This window comes from Phocoena sinus, chromosome 4 (assembly GCF_008692025.1).
Source record: "Phocoena sinus isolate mPhoSin1 chromosome 4, mPhoSin1.pri, whole genome shotgun sequence".
NCBI classification, from domain to species: domain Eukaryota; kingdom Metazoa; phylum Chordata; class Mammalia; order Artiodactyla; family Phocoenidae; genus Phocoena; species Phocoena sinus.
Window position 1 is genome coordinate 61035578 of NC_045766.1, and position 20643 is coordinate 61056220.

The 20643-nt window shown below is 40.9% G+C and overlaps 1 protein-coding gene across 3 annotated transcripts in view; it reads right to left on the reverse strand.

Moving 5' to 3' along the window:
• Positions 1 to 20643, reverse strand: part of PARL (presenilin associated rhomboid like) — a 65696-nt gene that overhangs the window by 18188 nt on the left and 26865 nt on the right. For all 3 annotated transcript variants that reach the window (XM_032631157.1, XM_032631160.1, XM_032631159.1), the window contains exons 5-6: positions 1111 to 1206; positions 372 to 521 (exon numbers count right to left, since the gene is read on the reverse strand). In XM_032631157.1, coding sequence (XP_032487048.1) covers positions 372 to 521; positions 1111 to 1206 — 246 coding nt within the window. The remainder of the gene's footprint in view (positions 1 to 371; positions 522 to 1110; positions 1207 to 20643) is intronic.

Consider the following 20643-nt stretch of genomic DNA (forward strand, 5'->3'; position numbering starts at 1 on the left):
AAGAATGAACTAATTCTTGACAATCTTATTGGATAGCTAATCGAAAGTTTTCTGAAAACTGAACACACTTGGGAAATGAGCGTTAAGGTTATTTAACACAGATCCAGATGATTGAGGCAGCCCAGAAGTCTGGGAACCACTAATCTATAAAATGGTGGACCTGAGCTGAAGAAACCAAGGCCTAGGGAGATAAAAATGACATGTTTAAACACTACACCAGTTTGTATCCTTCTCTATATACAATCTGAGAAACGAATATGTACTGAGCACTTACGGTATATAGAATATGGCTATAATCATTCCCTTTGTCCCTTCTCCAGATAGGGGAGAACACTTATACTCTGAAAGGGCCTGAGATGAAAGCTTGTTACCTGCAGATAAGTACACTGCCATGAACTGCTCTTGACCGAGAATGTTCACTATGCTGGAGGAGAAGCTCCACAAGACGTACATATTTGCTGCCATGTGAAACAAGGAGAAATGACTGAACGTTGACAGCAACATTGGAGAACAAAGGACCTCTACAAGAGAAAGAAAAAGTCTTGTAATTGTGGAACACACAGCCAGTAAAAATGATCCATTTTAGATTTTTTCATTATTATTATGACACAAACATGAGAAACAAACCAGAGCTAGTTAAAAGATTGGATAAGATGGTTTAAGACAGCTTTTTACCACTTGAAAAATGCTATCTTAAATCTCAGAGATTTTCTACTTAGTAAGCAACCAATAAAGATTCTCAGGTCAATGAAAGCAACTTGTCCTATAGAAAAAGTTAGTTAGAAAAAAGAATTTGTAAATTATTTCAATTACAGAAATAAAATTGTATATAATAGTCTCTTCAAAGAGTAAACTTGTAGTGATCACAGATCTTAAATCACTAAAAAATATTTAGATTATCTACTATGTGCAAAGTACATTTTAGGTGCCTCGACACAGCTGTAAGAGAAATGAGGTTCCTGTCCTCCAAGAGTTTACAGCCTATCCTCCAGATTTTGCTTACAATTATTGACAAGTAAATCATCTTTTTTATAGCACTTCAATTACCATAAAGCATATTTCTTCCATTTTACCTCCACCTCAAAATAAAATCACACAAGTTAGACTTACTTGAGGCTGGACTGGATGTGAAATATCTGATCATCGTCCGCTGTAGAGAAGGTACTCTCCACAAACAAAATACAAAAACATTTGCAGCTATGATACCTACAAAATAAACATTTATAATTTAGGGAAGTTAAAAATAAAAGCAAAGAAAGTCTGATCAAAAGTCCACCCAAGGGGGCTTCCCTGGTGGCGCAGTGGTTGAGAGTCTGCCTGCCGATACAGGGGACACAGGTTCGTGCCCCGCTCCGGAAGGATCCCACATGCTGCAGAGCGGCTGGGCCCGTGAGCCATGGCCGCTAAGCCTGCGCGTCCAGAGCCTGTGCTCCGCAACAGGAGGCCACAATAGTGAGAGGCCTGCGTACCTCAAAAAAAAAAAAAAAAAAAAAAAAAAGTCCACCCGAGGGACTTCCCTGGCAGTCCAGTGGTTGAGACTTCGCCTTCCAATGCAGGGGGGTGCGAGTTCAATCCCTGGTCAGGGAGCTGGGATGCCGCATGCCTTGCAGCCAAAACACCAAAAAACATAAAACAGAGGCAGTGTTGTAGCAAGTTCAATAAAGACTTTAAAAGTGGTCCACGTCAAAAAAAAAAAAAAAAAAAAATCTTAAAAAAAAAAAAGAAGTCCACCCAAATAAGATTTTCTACCACATTATTTAAGAGTATTATATACTTGGGGGGGCTGGGGGGAAGTAAGCTAAGAAAAGTAAGTGAAATCAATGTTTCTGAGTATCAAAACTGTCACAGGTTGGTAAAGTCAGAAAATTCCTGGAAAATGCTCTAGGAGCTAACTTCCTTCACTCAGATCCATATTTTACTCCTTCAGAACAGTTCACTCTTCTCAATAAATAATCAGATCTATAATTATTGCTTGAAAATGGCCAAGGCAAAGACAGAAGTAATGTACAGAATTAGGTTCTTTGGCCAAGAGTCAAAAAGCTACAGAACATCGCTGCTTTTTCCACAGGGAATGGTATGCTTCTTTAACTTCTGGACAGCTTGTGGAAACACCTACGGATCATCCATATAGGGACTTCCCCGGTGATCCAGCGGTTAAGGCTTTGTGCTTCCACTGCAGGGGGCACGGGTTCAATCCCTGGTCAGGGAACTAGGATCCCAGGATCCCACATGCTGCTCAGCATGGCCAAAAAACTTTTTTAAAAAAGTCATCTGTGAAGATGAAGATCCACATGTCTGAGAAAAATGCTCATTAGATAAGAATTCAGTAATAGTCTGGAAGACTTTTGCAACTGCTTTTGAAAATATGTCTACATGTAGGAGTTGGGTGACTGTTTTATTTTTCTGCAAGAACTGATGTTGCTACAACTACCACTAAATTGAGTAAGTTTATTTACTGCTAAAATGTGACTAAATAGTTAATTTTAGGGAAGAAATTAAGTTATTCTTAAAAACTACAAATTTTAAAAAGATACATTTATTTTAGGTACCACAACTCCTTACACATAGTCGGCACTTATCTACTTGAATTAGAGAAATTTAAACATGTATTCACTCATCCTGTCTCTTTAGGCAACAGGCAACTAGCCCTTTCAACTTCTTCAATGATAATAAGGACTGACTCCAGCAACATTCTGGTAAAATAATTTATTTTAGAAGATATTCACTGTACAGTCCCTGCCAGCTGCTACATCTTGGAGTTTTCCTTTGGCTCCCATATTTCTGCACTCTGTAAGACTCTCAGCCATCCACTGGTATTCCTAGTCTCTCTAGTTTTTGCTCTCCCACTTAAGAGTTAGAATCTATGAAAAATGGTAGTTTCCTTTCCAAAGACATTTTTTCCCATTTTAATATCTGAAGTCAGGATGCATTTTACAATTGGTAGTGTGTCCAATGAACTGGTAGTATCCTTCCTTTCTTCATAGCACACTGAATGGTGTTTTACTGCATTTAACTGAACTGATCCTATCAATTTTATCAGATGCCCTACTAGTGAGGACTGTTGACTGTGATTATGACAGCTATTTTATCATTTGTCTTTAAAAAAAATTTTTTTATCTTTCTTTTTAAAAAAATTTCTTTTATTTTTGACTGTGTTGGGTCTTCATTGCTGCGCACTGGCTTTCTCTAGTTGCGGTGAGCAGGGGCTACTCTTCGTTGCAGTGCGCGGGCTTCTTATTGCAGTGGCTTCTCTTGTTCTGGACCATGGGCTCTATGCATACGGCTTCAGTAGTTGTGACATGCGGGCTCAGTAGTTGTGGCACACGGGCTTAGTCGCCCTGTGGCATGTGGGATCTTCCCAGACCAGGGCTCGAACCCGTGACCCTGCATTGGCAGGTGGATTCTTAACCACTGCGCCACCAGGGAAGCCCTATTTTACCATCTTTAGTAAATAACTACAACTCTTTCCAAGATGGTGTGAGGAACAGTATTTATTTTTTTAAAAATGGGGAAAGGGATCATAAACAAGATAAGTAAGAGTGTGTACATTTCAATGAGGAATCTGGAACCCTGGGCAGGGAAGGTGGGCAGGGCCTCCTCAGCTGCAGAACAGATCTCAGGTGTTTATCATAAAAAGAAGTGAGCAGTGATGAGTATTGCCTGGGGTTCTTTATTTCTTTTGCAGAGTTAAACATCTTTACTAACCCAGAGACTCTTAGGTCTAGATTGTTGTACACAGTGTTTGGCATCTCAGGGTAAAAAAGACTTAAGAATAGTTTGGCCCAGATTTCCATGGTCATAAAGATAAGTCAGGGCTTTGCAATTTGCTCCAGTTACGGTTCCCTGCAAAGAAAGCAAGATGGGGCCCCATCCTGCCTGCCGAAAAATGGCAACTACTCTGCCAGTTCCACAGTCCACTTCCTGAAACCGGTGACATACAGCACTCAATTCCAAAAACTACAAGCACTACAGCACTGGAGAGAAGTAGAGAGCATCTCTGGCTGAAGAAATTACAACCAGGGAAAAGACTTGAAGGGAAAGATAACCAAAGATATCAAGGTTAACAGTAGCCAAAGAGTTAACATTGCCAAATTTTCAACTGAAACCTAAGAGGCCTTTTTGGTAAATTTGACAGAATATTGGTACTGGAACACGCTGCAGTCAAACCCCTCACTTCATAGACCAGTGATCTACGATTAGGCAACCCATCAGTAAACAACTGAACGTATATACCCAAATTATATACATGCACAACTATAATTCATTATAAAATACACTAGCAAAAGAAGAGAGAAAGTAAAATGCAGGTATTTTCTTCCCTGGTTATCCCATTCTGAAGGCCAATTATAGATGAGAAAACTGAGGCTCTAAGAGGCACAAGTTTTCAGAGAGCCAAATTCAGTGGTTAAGCCAGAATTCCTAATGTAGTGCTCTTTCTACTAGACAGCGACATGGGTAGCCAAGTGACCTTGGTCACTCTAGGACTTCAGATACCAGACAAAGGGCTCCTTATATGGGGAACAGCATAGGTTGGTCCCCAGAGGCGAGTGAGCAGGAGGTGTGACAATCGTAGGCCTACTGAGGAAGCACTGCACATTGTCTGAAGGTAAGGGTGAAGGAGCCCAGCAGGACTGCCTCTGTCCTATTTACACTATAACCTGGGCAAGAGGCCTAATCTCTCAGCCTCAGTTTCCTCTTCTGTAAAATGAGGGTAATAAAATCAACCTCGAAGAGCTGAGTGATGATTAAATGAGAAAGCATGATTATATGTAGTGGTCACACAGAGACAACTCAATAAATAAAAATATGGTAGAAAGGGAATGGCCTTTTCAGGTCTGAATCCTAGGTATGTCACTTGAAGCTTTGTGGCATGTGGCATTTCACCGCCTTCATTTCAGTTTCCTCATTTGTAAAATGAGGATAATATTTGCTATACATCATAAAGGTTGTAGTGAGGCTTAAATAGATAGTAGATGCACTTAGTATGTAGATGCTCAAAGAAAATGGTTCCCTGCCCTCCTTCCTTCTCCTTTGAGAGGTAGAACTGCTTAGGGTCTCTGTTTGTATCTCCATTTAGGAGGAGTGTTACTTGCCTCCTCCTGACTCAATCATGTCTTGGACCAGCTTGGCACTATTGATTTGGGAAGGTCGATGCTGCCTCAGTGCCTACCTTTACCAAAAGTGATGCACTGGATTCTATCAGCAAGAATAATGGAGTAAAGACCACCAAAAGTTCTGTCTTTCATAAAAGCAATGAAAAAATTGGCAAAAAATGTTAGAATCTACTTTTTTAGAACTCTGGTAACTAGCCAAAGGCTGGCTGCAAACTAGCATTTTTTTTTTCTTTGTCGTACGCAGGCCTCTCACTGTTGTGGCCCCTCCCGTTGAGGAGCACAGGCTCCGGACGCGCAGGCTCAGCGGCCATGGCTCACGGGCCCAGCCGCTCCGCAGCATGTGGGATCTCCCGGACTGGGGCACGAACCCGTGTCCCCTGCATCGGCAGGTGGACTCTCAACCACTGCACCACCAGGGAAGCCCCCAGCATTTTTTTTTTAAAGAAAAATGGATAAATCTTGATAAGAACAGTGAGCTTTGAGGCATTCTGACTTGCCCTAGTGCCACCACCAACCCCCCCCCTTTCCAGATATGTTAACCATGAAAATACACTTTCCCTGGCAGCCACCAGAGATAGCAGAATGGAGCTGAATCTCTTTCAAAGCCTTGTTCCCAAAGAATTATCGTCATCTGGCCTATCTGATAATAGTTTCTTGGAAGACCCCAGTTGCAAGGATGTCTGTATTTGACCTGCCTGGGAGCTTAAGTACAAAATTCATTTCCCCAGGGGGCGTTTGTCAAAAGCAATTACAGGCAAATGTTTAAGTTTGCAGCTGCCTGAGGTGATGGATAACAGAGACTAAACAAAAATCTTAAAAGGAAAATATGAGGAGTGAGATGTCCATAGGGGCTTACAAAACCTCCAACATATTTCTGGGATCTAGAAAGCCACAAGAAGAAGACAAACTAGACTTTAAGACATTATTTGTTACTAGAGACAAAGAATGCTATTATATAATGAAAAAAGGGTCAAAAAAAAATCTTGATATCCATGAAGAAAATATAACAATTACAAACATATATGCTTCTAACAGTAGAAACCCAAAATATATGAAGTAAAAATTGACAGAACTTAAGGGAAAAATAAATGACTCAGTAATAGCTGGGAGACTTCAATACCTCATTTGTAATAATGGATAAAACTAGATTACCAGCAAAGATGGAGAGACCTGAATACTATAAACAAACTAGACCTAACAGACATCTACAGAATAAGCCACTCAACAGAATACAGTCTTCTCAAGTGCACGTGGAACATTATCCAGGATAGACCATATGTTCAGCCACAAAACAAGTCTCAATAAATTTCCAAACTGAAAATTTCAAAACTGAAATTATAAACAGTAGGTTCTGACAACAATGGAATAAAATTACAAGTCAATAATACATTTGTAAAATTCACAAATACGTGGAATTAACACACTCCTAAATAACCAATGGGTCAAAGAAGAAATCACAAGGAAAATTCAGAAGTACTTTGTGATGAATGAAGACAAAAATATAACATACCTGCTATGAACTGAACTGTGTCCCCCGAAGATTCATATGTTGAAGCCTTAACCCCTAATGGGATGTATTTGGGGATGGGGCCTTAGGAGGTAATTAGATTTAGAGGAGGCTGAGGTAGGGCCTTCATGATGGGATTAGTGTCCTCATAACAGATACCAGAGAGCTTGCTCTTGCTCTCTCTACCTGCCATATGAAGACACAGCAAGGTGGCAGTCTACAAGCTAATAAAGTTCTCACCAGAAACCGACCATGCTGGCACGTTGATCTTAAACTTCTAGCCCCCAGAATGTGAGAAAATTAATTTCCGTTGTTTAAGCCACCTGATGTATGGGATTCTGTTTTGGCAGATCAAGATAACTAAGACAATACTAAAACTTACAGGATACAGCAAAAACAGGGCTGTGAATGCCTACACTAAAAAAGATCTCCAAGCGGGGGCTTCCAGGAAGATGGCAGAAGAGTAAGACACGGAGATCTCCTTCCTCCCCATAGATACACTAGAAATACATCTACACGTGGAACAACTCCTACAGAACACCTACTGAACGCTGGCAGAAGACCTCAGACCTCCCAAAAGAGGGGATTAAGAGCGCTGCTTAAAGGAGCTCCAGAGACAGGCGCGAGCCACGGCTTAAAGCACGGACCCCAGAGACGGGCATGAGATGCTAACGCTGCTGCTGCCGCCACCAAGAAGCCTGTGTACGAGCACAGGTCACTATCCACACCCCCCTTCCGGGGAGCCTGTGCAGCCCGCCACTGCCAGGTTCCCGGGATCCAGGGACAACTCCCCCAGGAGAACGCACGGCGCGCCTCAGGCTGGTGCAACGTCACGTCACGCCGGCCTCTGCCGCCGCAGGCTCGTCCCGCACTCCATGCCCCTCCCTCCCCCCAGCCTGAGTGAGCCAGAATCCCCGAATCAGCGGCTCCTTTAACCCCGTCCTGTCGGAGCAAAGAGCAGACGCCCTCCGGCGACCTACACGCAGAAGCGGGGCCAAATCCAAAGCTGAGGCCCTGGGAGCTGTGAGAACAAAGAGAAAGGGAAATCTCTCCCAGCAACCTCAGGAGCAGCGGATTAAAGCTCAACAATCAACCTAATGTACCCCGCATCTGTGGAATACCTGAATAGACAACGAATCATCCCAAATTGAGGAGGTGGGCTTTGAGAGCAAGATTTATGATTTTTTCCCCTTTTCCTCTTTTTGTGAATGTGTATGTGTATGCTTCTCCGTGAGATTTTGTCTGTATAGCTTTGCTTCCACCATTTGTCCTACGGTTCTATCCGTCCGTTTTTGTTTTTTTTCCTTAATATTTTTTATTTTAATAGCTTTTTTATATTTTATATTTTACTTTATCTTCTTTCTTTCTCTTTTTCCTTCCTTCCTCCCTCCCTCCCGACCTCCTTTCTTCCTTCCTTTCTTTCTTTCTTCTTCGACCAATTCTTTCTTTCTACTTTTCCTCCCTTTTATTCTGAGGCGTGAGGATGAAAGGGTCTTGGTGCTGCAGCCAGGAGTCAGTGCTGTGCCTCTGAGGTGGGAGAGCCAACTTCAGGACACTGGTCCACAAGAGACCTCCCAGCTCCACATAAGATCAAACGGCGAAAATCTCCCAGAGATCTCCATCTCAACACCAGCACCCAGCTTCACTCAACGACCAGCAAGCTACAGTGCTGGACATCCCATGCCAAAAAAGTAGCAAGACAGGAACACAACCCCACCCATTAGCAAAGAGGCTGCCCAAAATCATAATAAGTCCACAGACACCCCAAAACACACCACCAGACGTGGACCTGCCCACCAGAAAGACAAGACCGAGCCTCATCCACCAGAACTCAGGCACTAACTAGTCCCCTCCACCAGGAAGCCTACACAACCCACTGAACCAATCTTAGCCACTGGGGACAGACACCAAAAACAACGGAAACTATGAACCTGCAGCCTGCAAAAAGGAGACCCCAAACACAGTAAGATAAGCAAAATGAGAAGACAGAAAAACACACAGCAGATGAAGGAGCAAGATAAAAACCCACCAGACCTAACAAATGAAGAGGAAATAGGCAGTCTACCTGAAAAATAATTCAGAATAATGATAGTAAAGATGATCCAAAATCTTGGAAATAGAATAGACAAAATGCAAGAAACATTTAACAAGGACCTAGAAGAACTAAAGATGAAACAAGCAACGATGAACAACAAAATAAATGAAATTAAAAATACTCTAGATGGGATCAATAGCAGAATAACTGAGGCAGAAGAACGGATAAGTAACCTGGAAGATAAAATAGTGGAAATAATTACTGCAGAGCAGAATAAAGAAAAAAGAATGAAAAGAACTGAGGACAGTCTCAGAGACCTCTGGGACAACATTAAATGCACCAACATTCGAATTATAGGGGTTCCAGAAGAAGAAGAGAAAAAGAAAGGGACTGAGAAAATATTTGAAGAGATTATAGTTGAAAACTTCCCTAATATGGGAAAGGAAATAGTTAATCAAGTCCAGGAAGCACAGAGAGTCCCATACAGGATAAATCCAAGGAGAAATAAGCCAAGACACATATTAATCAAACTGTCAAAAATTAAATACAAAGAAAACATATTACAAGCAGCAAGGGAAAAATGACAAATAACACACAAGGGAATCCCCATAAGGTTAACAGCTGATCTTTCAGCAGAAGCTCTGCAAGCCAGAAGGGAGTGGCAGGACATATTTAAAGTGATGACAGAGAAAAACCTGCAACCAAGATTACTCTACTCAGCAAGGATCTCATTCAGATTTGATGGAGAAATTAAAACCTTCACAGATAAGCAAAAGCTGAGAGAGTTCAGCACCACCAAACCAGCTTTAAAACAACTGCTAAAGGATCTTCTTTAGGCAAGAAACACAAGAGAAGGAAAAGACCTACAACAATGAACCCAAAACAATTAAGAAAATGGGAATAGGAACATACATATCGATAACTACCTTAAATGTAAATGGACTAAATGCTCCCTCCAAAAGACACAGATTGGCTGAATGGATACAAAAACAAGACCCATATATTTGCTGTCTACAAAAGACCCACTTCAGACCTAGAGACACATACAGACTGAAAGTAAGGGGATGGAAAAAGATATTTCACGCAAATGGAAACCAAAAGAAAGCTGGAGTAGCAATTCTCATATCAGACAAAACAGACTTTAAAATAAAGAATATTAGAAGAGACAAAGATGGACACTACATAATGATCAAGGGATGAATCCAAGAAGAAGATACAACAATTGTAAATATTTATGCACACAACATAGGAGCACCTGAATACATAAGGCAAATACTAACAGCCATAAAAGGGGAAATCGACAGTAACACATTCATAGAAGGGGACTTTAACATCCCACTTTCACCAATGGACAGATCATCCAAAATGAAAATGAAAATAAATAAGGAAACACAAGCTTTAAATGATACATTAAACAAGGTAGACTTAATTGATATAGGACATGCCATCCAAAAACAACAAAAGACACATTCTTCTCAAGTGCTCATGGAACATTCTCCAGGATAGATCATATCTTGGGTCACAAATCAAGCCTTGGTAAATTTAAGAAAATTGAAATTTTATCAAGTATCTTTTCTGACCACAATGCTATGAGACTAGATATCAATTACAGGAAAAGATCTGTAAAAAATACAAACACATGGAGGCTAAACAATACCCTACGTAATAACGAAGTGATCACTGAAGAAATCAAAGAGGAAATAAAAAAAATACCTAGAAACAAATGACAATGGAGACACGACGACCCAAAATCTATGGGATGCAGCAAAAGCAGTTATAAGAGGGAAGTTTACAGCAATACAATCCTACCTTAAGAAACAGGAAACATCTCGAATAAACAACCTACCCTTGCACCTAAAGCAATTAGAGAAAGAACAAAAAACACCCAAAGTTAGCAGAAGGAAAGAAATAATAAAAATCAGATCAGAAATAAATGGGGCTTCCCTGGTGGCACAGCGGTTGAGAGTCAACCTGCCGATGCAGGAGACATGGGTTTGTGCCCCGGTCCGGGAAGATCCCACATGCCGCGGAGTGGCTGGGCCCGTGAGCCATGGCCGCTGAGCCTGCGCGTCCAGAGCCTGTGCTCCGCAACGGGAGAGGCCACAACAGTGAGAGGCCCGCATACCGCCAAAAAAAAAAAAACAAAAACAAAGAAAGAAATGAAAAATAAAAGAAGGAAACGATAGCAAAGATCAATAAAACTAAAACCTGATTCTTTGAGAAGATAAACAAAATTGATAAACCATTAGCCAGACTCATCAAGAAAAAAAGGGAGAAGACTCAAATCAATAGAATTAGAAATAAAAAAGGAGAAGTAACAACTGACACTGCAGAAATACAAAAGATCATGAGAGATTACTACAAGCAACTCTATGCCAATAAAATGGACAACCTGGAAGAAATGGACAAATTCATAGAAAGGCACAACCTGCCAAGACTGAATCAGGAAGAAATAGAAAACATGAACAGACCAATCACAAGCACTGAAATTGAAACTGCGATTAAAAATCTTCCAACAGGGGCTTCCCTGGTGGCGCAGTGGTTGAGAGTCCGCCTGCCGATGCAGGGGACACGGGTTCGTGCCCCGGTCTGGGAAGATCCCACATGCCGCGGAGCGGCTGGGCCCATGAGCCATGGCCGCTGAGCCTGCGCGTCCGGAGCCTGTCCTCCGCAACGGGAGAGGCCACAACAGTGAGAGGCCCGCGTAACCCAAAAAAAAAAAAAAAAAAAAAAAAAAAAAAAAAAAAAATCTTCCAACAAACAAAAGCCCAGGACCAGATGGCTTCACAGGCGAATTCTATCACACATTTAGAAAAGATCTAACACCTATCCTTCTCAAACTCTTCCAAAATATAGCAGAGGAAGGCACACTCCCAAACTCATTCTACGAGGCCACCATCACCCTGATACCAAAACCAGACAAGGATGTCACAAAGAAAGAAAACTACAGGCCAATATCACTGATGAACAAACATGCAAAAATCCTCAACAAAATACTAGCAAACCGAATCCAACAGCACATTAAAAGGATCATACACCATGATCAAGTGGGGTTTATTCCAGGAATGCAAGGATTCTTCAATATATACAAATCAATAAAGGTGATACACCATATTAAAAAACTGAAGGAGAAAAACCATATGATCATCTCAATAGATGCAGAGAAAGCTTTCGACAAAATTCAACACCCATTTATGATAAAAACCCTGCAGAAAGTAGGCATAGAGGGAACTTTCCTCAACATAATAAAGGCCATATATGACAAACCCACAGCCAACAACGTCCTCAATGGTGAAAAACTGAAAGCGTTTCCACTAACATCAGGAACAAGACAAGGTTGCCCACTCTCACCACTCTTATTCAACATAGTTTTGGAAGTTTTAGCCACAGTAATCAGAGAAAAGGAAATAAAAGGAATCCAAATTGGAAAAGAAGAAGTAAAACTGTCACTGTTTGCAGATGACATGATACTATACATAGAGAATCCTAAAGATGCTACCAGAAAACTACTAGAGCTAATCAATGAATTTGGTAAAGTAGCAGGATACAAAATTAATGCACAGAAATCTCTAGCATTCCTATACACTAATGATGAAAAATCTGAAAGTGAAATCAAGAAAACACTCCCATTTACCATTGCAACAAAAAGAATGAAATATCTAGGAATAAACCTACCTAAGGAGACAAAATTCCTGTATGCAGAAAATTATAAGACACTGATGAAAGAAATTAAAGATGATACAAATAGATGGAGAGATATACCATGTTCTTGGATTGGAAGAATCAACATTGTGAAAATGACTCTACTACCCAAAGCAATCTACAGATTCAATGCAATCCCTATCGAACTACCACTGGCATTTTTCACAGAACTAGAACAAAAAATTTCACAATTTGTATGGAAACACAAAAGACGCCGAACAGCCAAAGCAATCTTGAGAATGAAAAACGGAGCTGGAGGAATCAAGCTTGCTGACTTCAGACTATACTACAAAGCTACAGTAATCAAGATAGTATGGTAGTGGCACAAAAACAGAAAGATCAATGGAAAAGAATAGAAAACCCAGAGATAAACCCACGTACATATGGTCACCTTATCTTTGATAAAGGAGGCAGGAATGTACAGTGGAGAAAGGACAGCCTCTTCAATAAGTGGTGCTAGGAAAACTGCACAGGTACATGTAAAAGTATGAGATTAGATCACTCCCTAACACTCTACTCAAAAATAAGCTCAAAATGGATTTAAGACCTAAATGTAAGGCCAGACACTATCAAACTCTTAGAGGAAAACATAGGCAGAACACTTTATGACATAAATCACAGCAAGATCCTTTTTGACCCACCTCCTAGAGAAATGGAAATAAAAACAAAGATAAACAAATGGGACCTAATGAAACTTCAAAGCTTTTGCACAGCAAAGGAAACCGTAAACAAGACCAAAAGACAACCCTCAGAATGGGAAAAAATATTTGCAAATGAAGCAACTGACAAAGGATTAATTTCCAAAATTTATAAGCACCTCATGCAGCTCAATAACAAGAAAACAAACAACCCAATCCAAAAATGGGCAGAAGACCTAAATAGACATTTCTCCAAAGACATACAGACTGCCAACAAACACATGAAAGAATGCTGAACATCATTAATCATTACAGAAATGCAAATCAAAACTACAATGAGGTATCATCTCACACCAGTCAGAATGGCCATCATCAGAAAATCTAGAAACAATAAATGCTGGAGAGGGTGTGGACAAAAGGGAACCCTCTTGAACTGTTGGTGGGAATGTAAATTGATACAACCGCTGTGGAGAACAGTATGGAGGTTCCTTAAAAAACTACAAATAGAACTACTATATGACCCAGCAATCCCACTACTGGGAATATACCCTGAGAAAACCATAATTCAGAAAGAGTCATGTACCAAAATGTTCATTGCATCTCTATTTACAATAGCCAGGAGATGGAAGCAACCTAAGTGTCCATCATTGGATGAATGGATAAAGAAGATGTGGCACATATATACCATGGAATATTACTCAGCCATAAAAAGAAACGAAATTGAGCTATTTGTAATGAGGTGGATAGACCTAGAGTCTGTCATACAGAGTGAAGTAAGTCAGAAAGAGAAAGACAAATACTGTATGCTAACACATATATATGGAATTTAAGAAGAAAAAAACGTCATGAAGAACCTAGGGGTAAGACAGGAATAAAGACACAGACCAACTAGAGAATGGACTTGAGGATATGGGGAGGGGGAAGGGTAAGCCGTGACAAAGCGAGAGAGAGGCATGGACATATATACACTACCAAACGTGAAATAGGTAGTGGGAAGCAGCCACATAGCACAGGGAGATCAGCTCGGTGCTTTGTGACCGCCTGGAGGGGTGGGATAGGGAGGGTGGGAGGGAGGGAGACACAAGAGGGAAGAGATATGGGAACATATGTATATGTATAACTGATTCACTGTTATAAAGCAAAAACTAACAAACCGTTGTAAAGCAATTATACTCCAATAAAGATGTAAAAAAAAAAAAAATCTCTCTAAGCAATAACCTAAGGTTCCACTTTAATAAACTAGGAGGAAAAAAAGAGCAAAGTAAACCCAAAGCAAGCAGAAGGGAATAATAAAGAGTCTGGATAAACAAAGTAGAGAATAGAAAAACAGAGAAAAATCAATGAAACTGAAAGTTGGTTCTTTGAAATGATCAACAAAATTGACAAACCTTTAGCTAGACTGACAAAGAAAAGAAGAAAAGACTCAAAGTCACTAAAATCAGGAAAGAAAGCAGAATGATACCACTTACCTTACAGAAATAAAAAGGATTCTAAGAAAAATTTTAAAAAAACAAAAACAAAAAAAAAGGATTCTAAGGATAGTATGAACAATTATATACCAACAAATGAGAACAACGTAGATGAAACTGACAAATTCCGGGAAAGACACAAAGCACTGAAACTGACTCAAGAAGGAATACAGAATCTGAATAGGCCTTTTTTTTTTTTGGCCTACCTGTGTGTGCCCCTCACTGCTGTCGCCTCTCCCCTCGCAGAGCACAGGCTCCAGATGCGCAGGCCCAGCGGCCATGGCTCACGCGCCCAGCCGCTCCACGGCATGTGGGATCCTTCTGGACTGGGGCACGAACCCATGTCCCCTGCATCAGCAGGCGGACTCTCAACCACTGCACCACCAGGGAAGCCCTGAATAGGCCTTTTTTATAGGTAAAGAGGTTGAATTAATAATCAAAAAACTTCCCATAAAGAAAAGCCCAAGACCAGATAGCTTTATTAGTATACTACTTCCCTAGAACTGCTATAATAAATTACCACAAACTCAGTGGCTTGAAAGAACAGAAATGTATTCTCTTACAGTTCTCGAGGTTAGAAATTTGAAATCAAATTGTCAGCTACGTCATGCTTCCTTATGACTCTAGGGAAGACTCCTTACTTCCTTCTTCCTAGATTCTGGTAGCTCTCGGCATTGCTTGGCTTATAGCAGCATCACTCCAGTCTCTGCCTCCATCTGTTCACAGGGCCTCCTTTTCGTTATGTGCCATTTGTCCTATTCTCGTTATAAGGACACAAATCTTTGGATTTAGGGCCTACCTTAATCTAGTATGATCTCACTATTTCAATTAAGATAACACTGAGTTTCTGGGTTACCTTATTTCAAATAACACTGTGAGTTTCTGGGTGGACATGAATTCTGGGGAACACTATTCAACTTACTACAACTGATGAATTATAGCAAACATAACGGAGAATCAACATCAATTCTTTTCAAACTCTTCCAAAAAAAAAAAGAAAAGAAACATTTCTCAACTCATTCTATGCAGCCAGTATTACCTTGACATCAAAACCAGACAAAGACATCACAAGAAAATGACCAATATCCTTTATGAACACAGATGGAAAATCCTCAAGAAAATACTACCAAATCAAATCCAGCAGAATATAAGAAATTATAAACAATGACCAAGTGGAATTTATTCAGAAAGGCAAAATTGGTTCAACATATAATAATCAATGTAATAGTCCATATTAACAAAGTTGGAAGACTCACAATTACCAGTTTGAAAACTTAGAAGTACAAATCTACAGTAATCAAGGCAGTATGTCATAAGGATACACATATAGACCAATGGAATAGAATTGAGAGTTCAGAAGTACATCCATACATCTATGTCAGCTGGGTTTTTTTTTTTTTTTTTTACTGTGGTCCCAAGACAATTCAATGGGAAAAGAATAGTGTTTTTAACAAATGGTGCCAGAGCAAGTAGATATCCACCAGCAAAAGAATGAATATGGACACCTTCCTCAAACTGAATACAAACGTTAGTTAAAAATGAATCAAAGACCTAAATGTAAAAGCTAAAACTATAAAATCTTAGAAAAAAAATAGGTGTAAACTTTTGTGACCATGGATTAGGCCACAGTTTCCTTGATATAACACTTAAAGCACAATAAAATAAAAAAGATAAAATGGATTTCATTAAAAAGTTCATGCTGCAAAGAACACTATTGAAGTGATGACAGCCCACAGAATAGGAAAAAATATTTGCAAATCATATATCTAATAAAGGTCTAGTATCCAGAATATATAAAGAACTCTTAAAACTCAACAAAAAGACAACTCAAAAAATGGACAAAGTGGGACTTCCCTGGTGGTCCAGTGGTTAGGACTCTGCACTTCCACTACAGGGGGCGTGGGTTCGACCCCTGGTCAGGGAACTAAGATCCCACTTGACATGTGGCGCAGCCAAAAAAATAAAATAAAATAAAATAAAGGATTTAAACACATTTCTCCAAAGAATAAATGGACAATAGCACATGAAAAGATGCTCAGCATTACTAGTCATTAGGGAAACGTAGGCAAAACTATGAGATACCACTTGCCACACATTAGGATGGCTATTGTTTAAAAAAAGAAAAAAAGGAAAATAACAAGTATTAGCAAGGATATGGAGAAACTGGAACTCCTGTATTGATACATTGCTGGTGGGAATGTAAAATGGTGCAACTACCGTGAAAATTCAACAGTTTCTCAAAAAGTTAAACATAGAATTACCATTTGATGCAGCAATTCCATTTCTAAATATATACTCCAGAGAATTGAAAGTAGGGACTTAAAACAGAAAAACAGACTTACAGTGAATGTTCTTAGCAGCATTATTCACGATAGCCAAAAGGTGAAACAAACCAAATGCCCATCAACAGATGACTGGATAAACAAAATGCAGTGTATCCATACAATGCAATATTATTCTGCCTTAATACAAAGGGGAAAAGACTGTCTCTTCAGCAAGTGGTGTTGGGAAAGTGGGACAGCCGTGTGTAAACCGATGAAGTCAGAACACTCTCACCACACACAAAAATAAACTCAAAATGGTTAAAGGCTTCAACGTTAAGACATGACACAATAAAACTCCTAGAAGAGATCACAGGCAAAACATTCTCTGACATAAATCATACCAATGTTTTCTCAGGTCAGTCTCCCAAGGCAATAGAAATAAAAACAAAAATAAACAAACAAGTCCTAATCAAACTTACAAGCTTTTGCACAGCAAAGGAAACCATGAACAAAACAAATAGACAACCTACAGAATGGGAGAAAACATGTGCAAACAATGCAACTGACAACAGCTTAACTTTCAAAATATACAAACAGTTCATAAAACTCAACAACAAGAAAACAAACAGTGGTTAGTGGTTTCACTGCTGAGGGCCAGGGTTTAATTGTTGATCAGGGAACTAAGATCCCACAAGCAACGTGGAAGGGCCAAAAAAAGAAACAAACAAAAAGCATAAGACTTAAATAGACATCTCTCCAAAGACGACATAGAGGTGGCCGACAGACCCACAAAAGGATGCTCAACATCGCTAATTATTAGAGATACGCAAATCAAAACTAAAACTGCACCGGGAGCTTCAAGATGGTGGAAGAGTAAGACATGGAGATGACCTTCCTCTCCACAAATACATCTACACGTGGAACAGCTCCTATACAACACCTACTGAACGCTAGCAGAAGACCTCAGACCTCCCAAAAGGCAAGAAACTCCCCACGAACCTGGGTAGGGCAAAAGAAAAAAGAAAAAACAGAGACAAAAGAATAGGGATGGGACCTCAACCACTGGGAGGGAGCTATGAAGGAGGAAAGGTTTCCACACACTAGGAAGCCCGTTCGCAGGAGGCGACTGCGGGTGGCGGAGGAGGGGAGCTTCAGAGCCACAGAGAAGAGCGCAGCAACAGGGGTGCAGAAGGTACAGTGGAGAGGTTCCCACACAGGATCGGTGCCGACCAGTACTCACCAGCCTGAGAGGCTTGTCTGCTCACCCAGTGGGGCGGGTGGGGGGCTGGGAGCTCAGGCTCGGGCTTGGCAGGTCGGATCCCAGGGAGAAGACTGGGGTTGGCTGCGTGAACACAGCCTGAAGGGGGCTAGTGCGCCTCGGCTAGCCAGTAGGGAGTCCGGGAAAAAGTCTGGACCTCCTGAAGAGGCAAGAGACTTTTTCTTCCCTCTTTGTTTCCTGGTGCGCGAGGAGAGGGGATTAAAAGCTCCGCTTAAAGGAGCTCCAGAGACAGGTGTGAGCCGCGGCAATCAGCGTGTAGGCATGGGACGCTAAGGTTGCTGCTGCCGCCACCAAGAAGCCTGTTGCAAGCACAGGTCACTCTCCACACCCCCGCTCCCGGAGCCTGTGCAGCCCGCCACTGCCAGGGTCCTGTGATCAGGGACAACCTCCCCAGGAGAACACACGGCGCGCCGCAGGCTGTTGCAATGTCACGTTGGCCTCTGCTGCCGCAGGCTCTCCCTGCATCTGTACCACTCCCTCCCCCCGGCCTGAGTGAGCCAGAGCCCCCAAATCAGCTGCTCCTTTAACCCCGTCCTGTCTGAGCAAAGAACAACGCCCTGAGGCGACCTACACGCAGAGGCGGGGCCAAATCCAAACCTGAACCCGGGAGCTGTGAGAACAAAGAAGAGTAAGGGAATTTCTCCCAGCAGCCTCAGGAGCAGCGAATTAAATCCCCACAATGAACTGGATGTACCCTGCATCTGTGAAATACCTGAACAAACAACGAATCATCGCAAATTGAGGAAGTGGACTTCGGGAGCCAAAGATATATTTTTTTCCCCTTTTTCTCTTTTTGTGAGTGTGTATGTACATGCTTCTGTGTGTAATTTTGTCTGTATAGCTTTGCTTTTACCATTTGTCCTAGGGTTCTGTTCATCCAGTTTTTTAAAAATTTTTTCTTAATAATTATTTTTTATTTTAATAACTTCATTTTATTTTATCTTTCTGCTTTTTCTCCCTTTTATTCTGAGCCGTGTGGATGAAAGGCTCTTGGTGCTGCAGCCAGGAGTCAGTGCTGTGCCTCTGAGGTGGGAGAGCCAACTTCAGGACACTGGTCCACAAGAGACCTCCCAGCTCCACATAAGATCAAATGGCAAAAATCTCCCAAAGATCTCCATCTCAACGCCAAGACCCAGCTTCACTCAATGACCAGCAAGCTACAGTGCTGGACATCCTATGCCAAAAAACTAGCAAGACAGGAACACAACACCATCCATTAGCAGAGAGGCTGCCTAAAATCATAATAAGGCCACAGACACCCCCAAACACACCACCAGACATGGACCTGCCCACCAGAAAGACAAGATCCAGGCTCATCCACCAGAACACAGGCACAAGTCCCATCCACCAGAAAGCCTACACAACCCATGGAACCAACCTTAGCCACTGGGGACAGACACGAAAAACAACAGGAACTACGAACCTGCAGCCTGCGAAAAGGAGACCTCAAACACAGTAAGTTAAGGAAAATAAGAAGACAGAAAGAAACACAGCAGATGAAGGAGCAAGTTAAAAACCTACCAGACCTAACAAATGAAGAGGAAATAGGCAGTCTACCTGAAAAAGTATTCAGAATAATGATAGTAAACATGATCCAAAATCTTGGAAACAGAATAGAGAAAATACAAGAAATGTTTAACAAGGACCCAGAAGAACTGAAGAGTAAACAAACAATGATGAACAACACAATAAATGAAACTAAAAATTCTCTAGAAGGAATCAACAGCAGAATAACTGAGGCAGAAGAACGGATAAGTGACCCGGAAGATAAAATAGTGGAAATACTGCACAGCAGAATAAAGAAAAAAGAATTAGAAGAACTGAGGACAGTCTCAGAGACCTCTGGGACAACATTAAACGCACCAAAATTCGAATTATAGGGGTCCCAGAAGAAGAAGAGAAAGAGAAAGGGACTGAGAATATATTTGAAGAGATTATAGGTGAAAACTTCCCTAATATGGGAAAGGAAATAGTTAATCAAGTCCAGGAAGCACAGAGAGTCCCATACAGGATAAATCCAAGGAGAAACACTCCAAGACACATATTAATCAAACTATCAAAAATTAAATACAAAGAAAACATATTAAAAGCAGCAAGGGAGAAACAACAAATAACACACAAGGGAATCCCCATAAGGTTAACAGCTGATCTTTCAGCAGAAACTCTGCAAGCCAGAAGGGAGTGGCAGGACATATTCAAAGTGATGAAGCAGAAAAACCTACAACCAAGATTACTCTAACCAACAAGGATCTCATTCAGATTTGATGGAGAAACTAAAACCTTTACAGATAAGCAAAAGCTGAGAGAGTTCAGCACCACCAAACCAGCTTTAAAACAACTGCTAAAGGATCTTCTCTAGGCAAGAAACACAAGAGAAGGAAAAGACCTACAATAACAAACCCAAAACAATTGAGAAAATGTGAATAGAAACATACATATCGATAATTACCTTAAATGTAAATGCATTAAATACTCCAACCAGAAGACATAGACTGGCTGAATGTATACAAAACCAAGACCCAAGTATATGCTGTCTACAAGAGACCCACTTCAGACCTAGGGACACATACAGATTAAAAGCGAGGGGATGGAAAAAGATATTTGAGGCAAATGGAAATAAAAAGAAAGCTGGAGT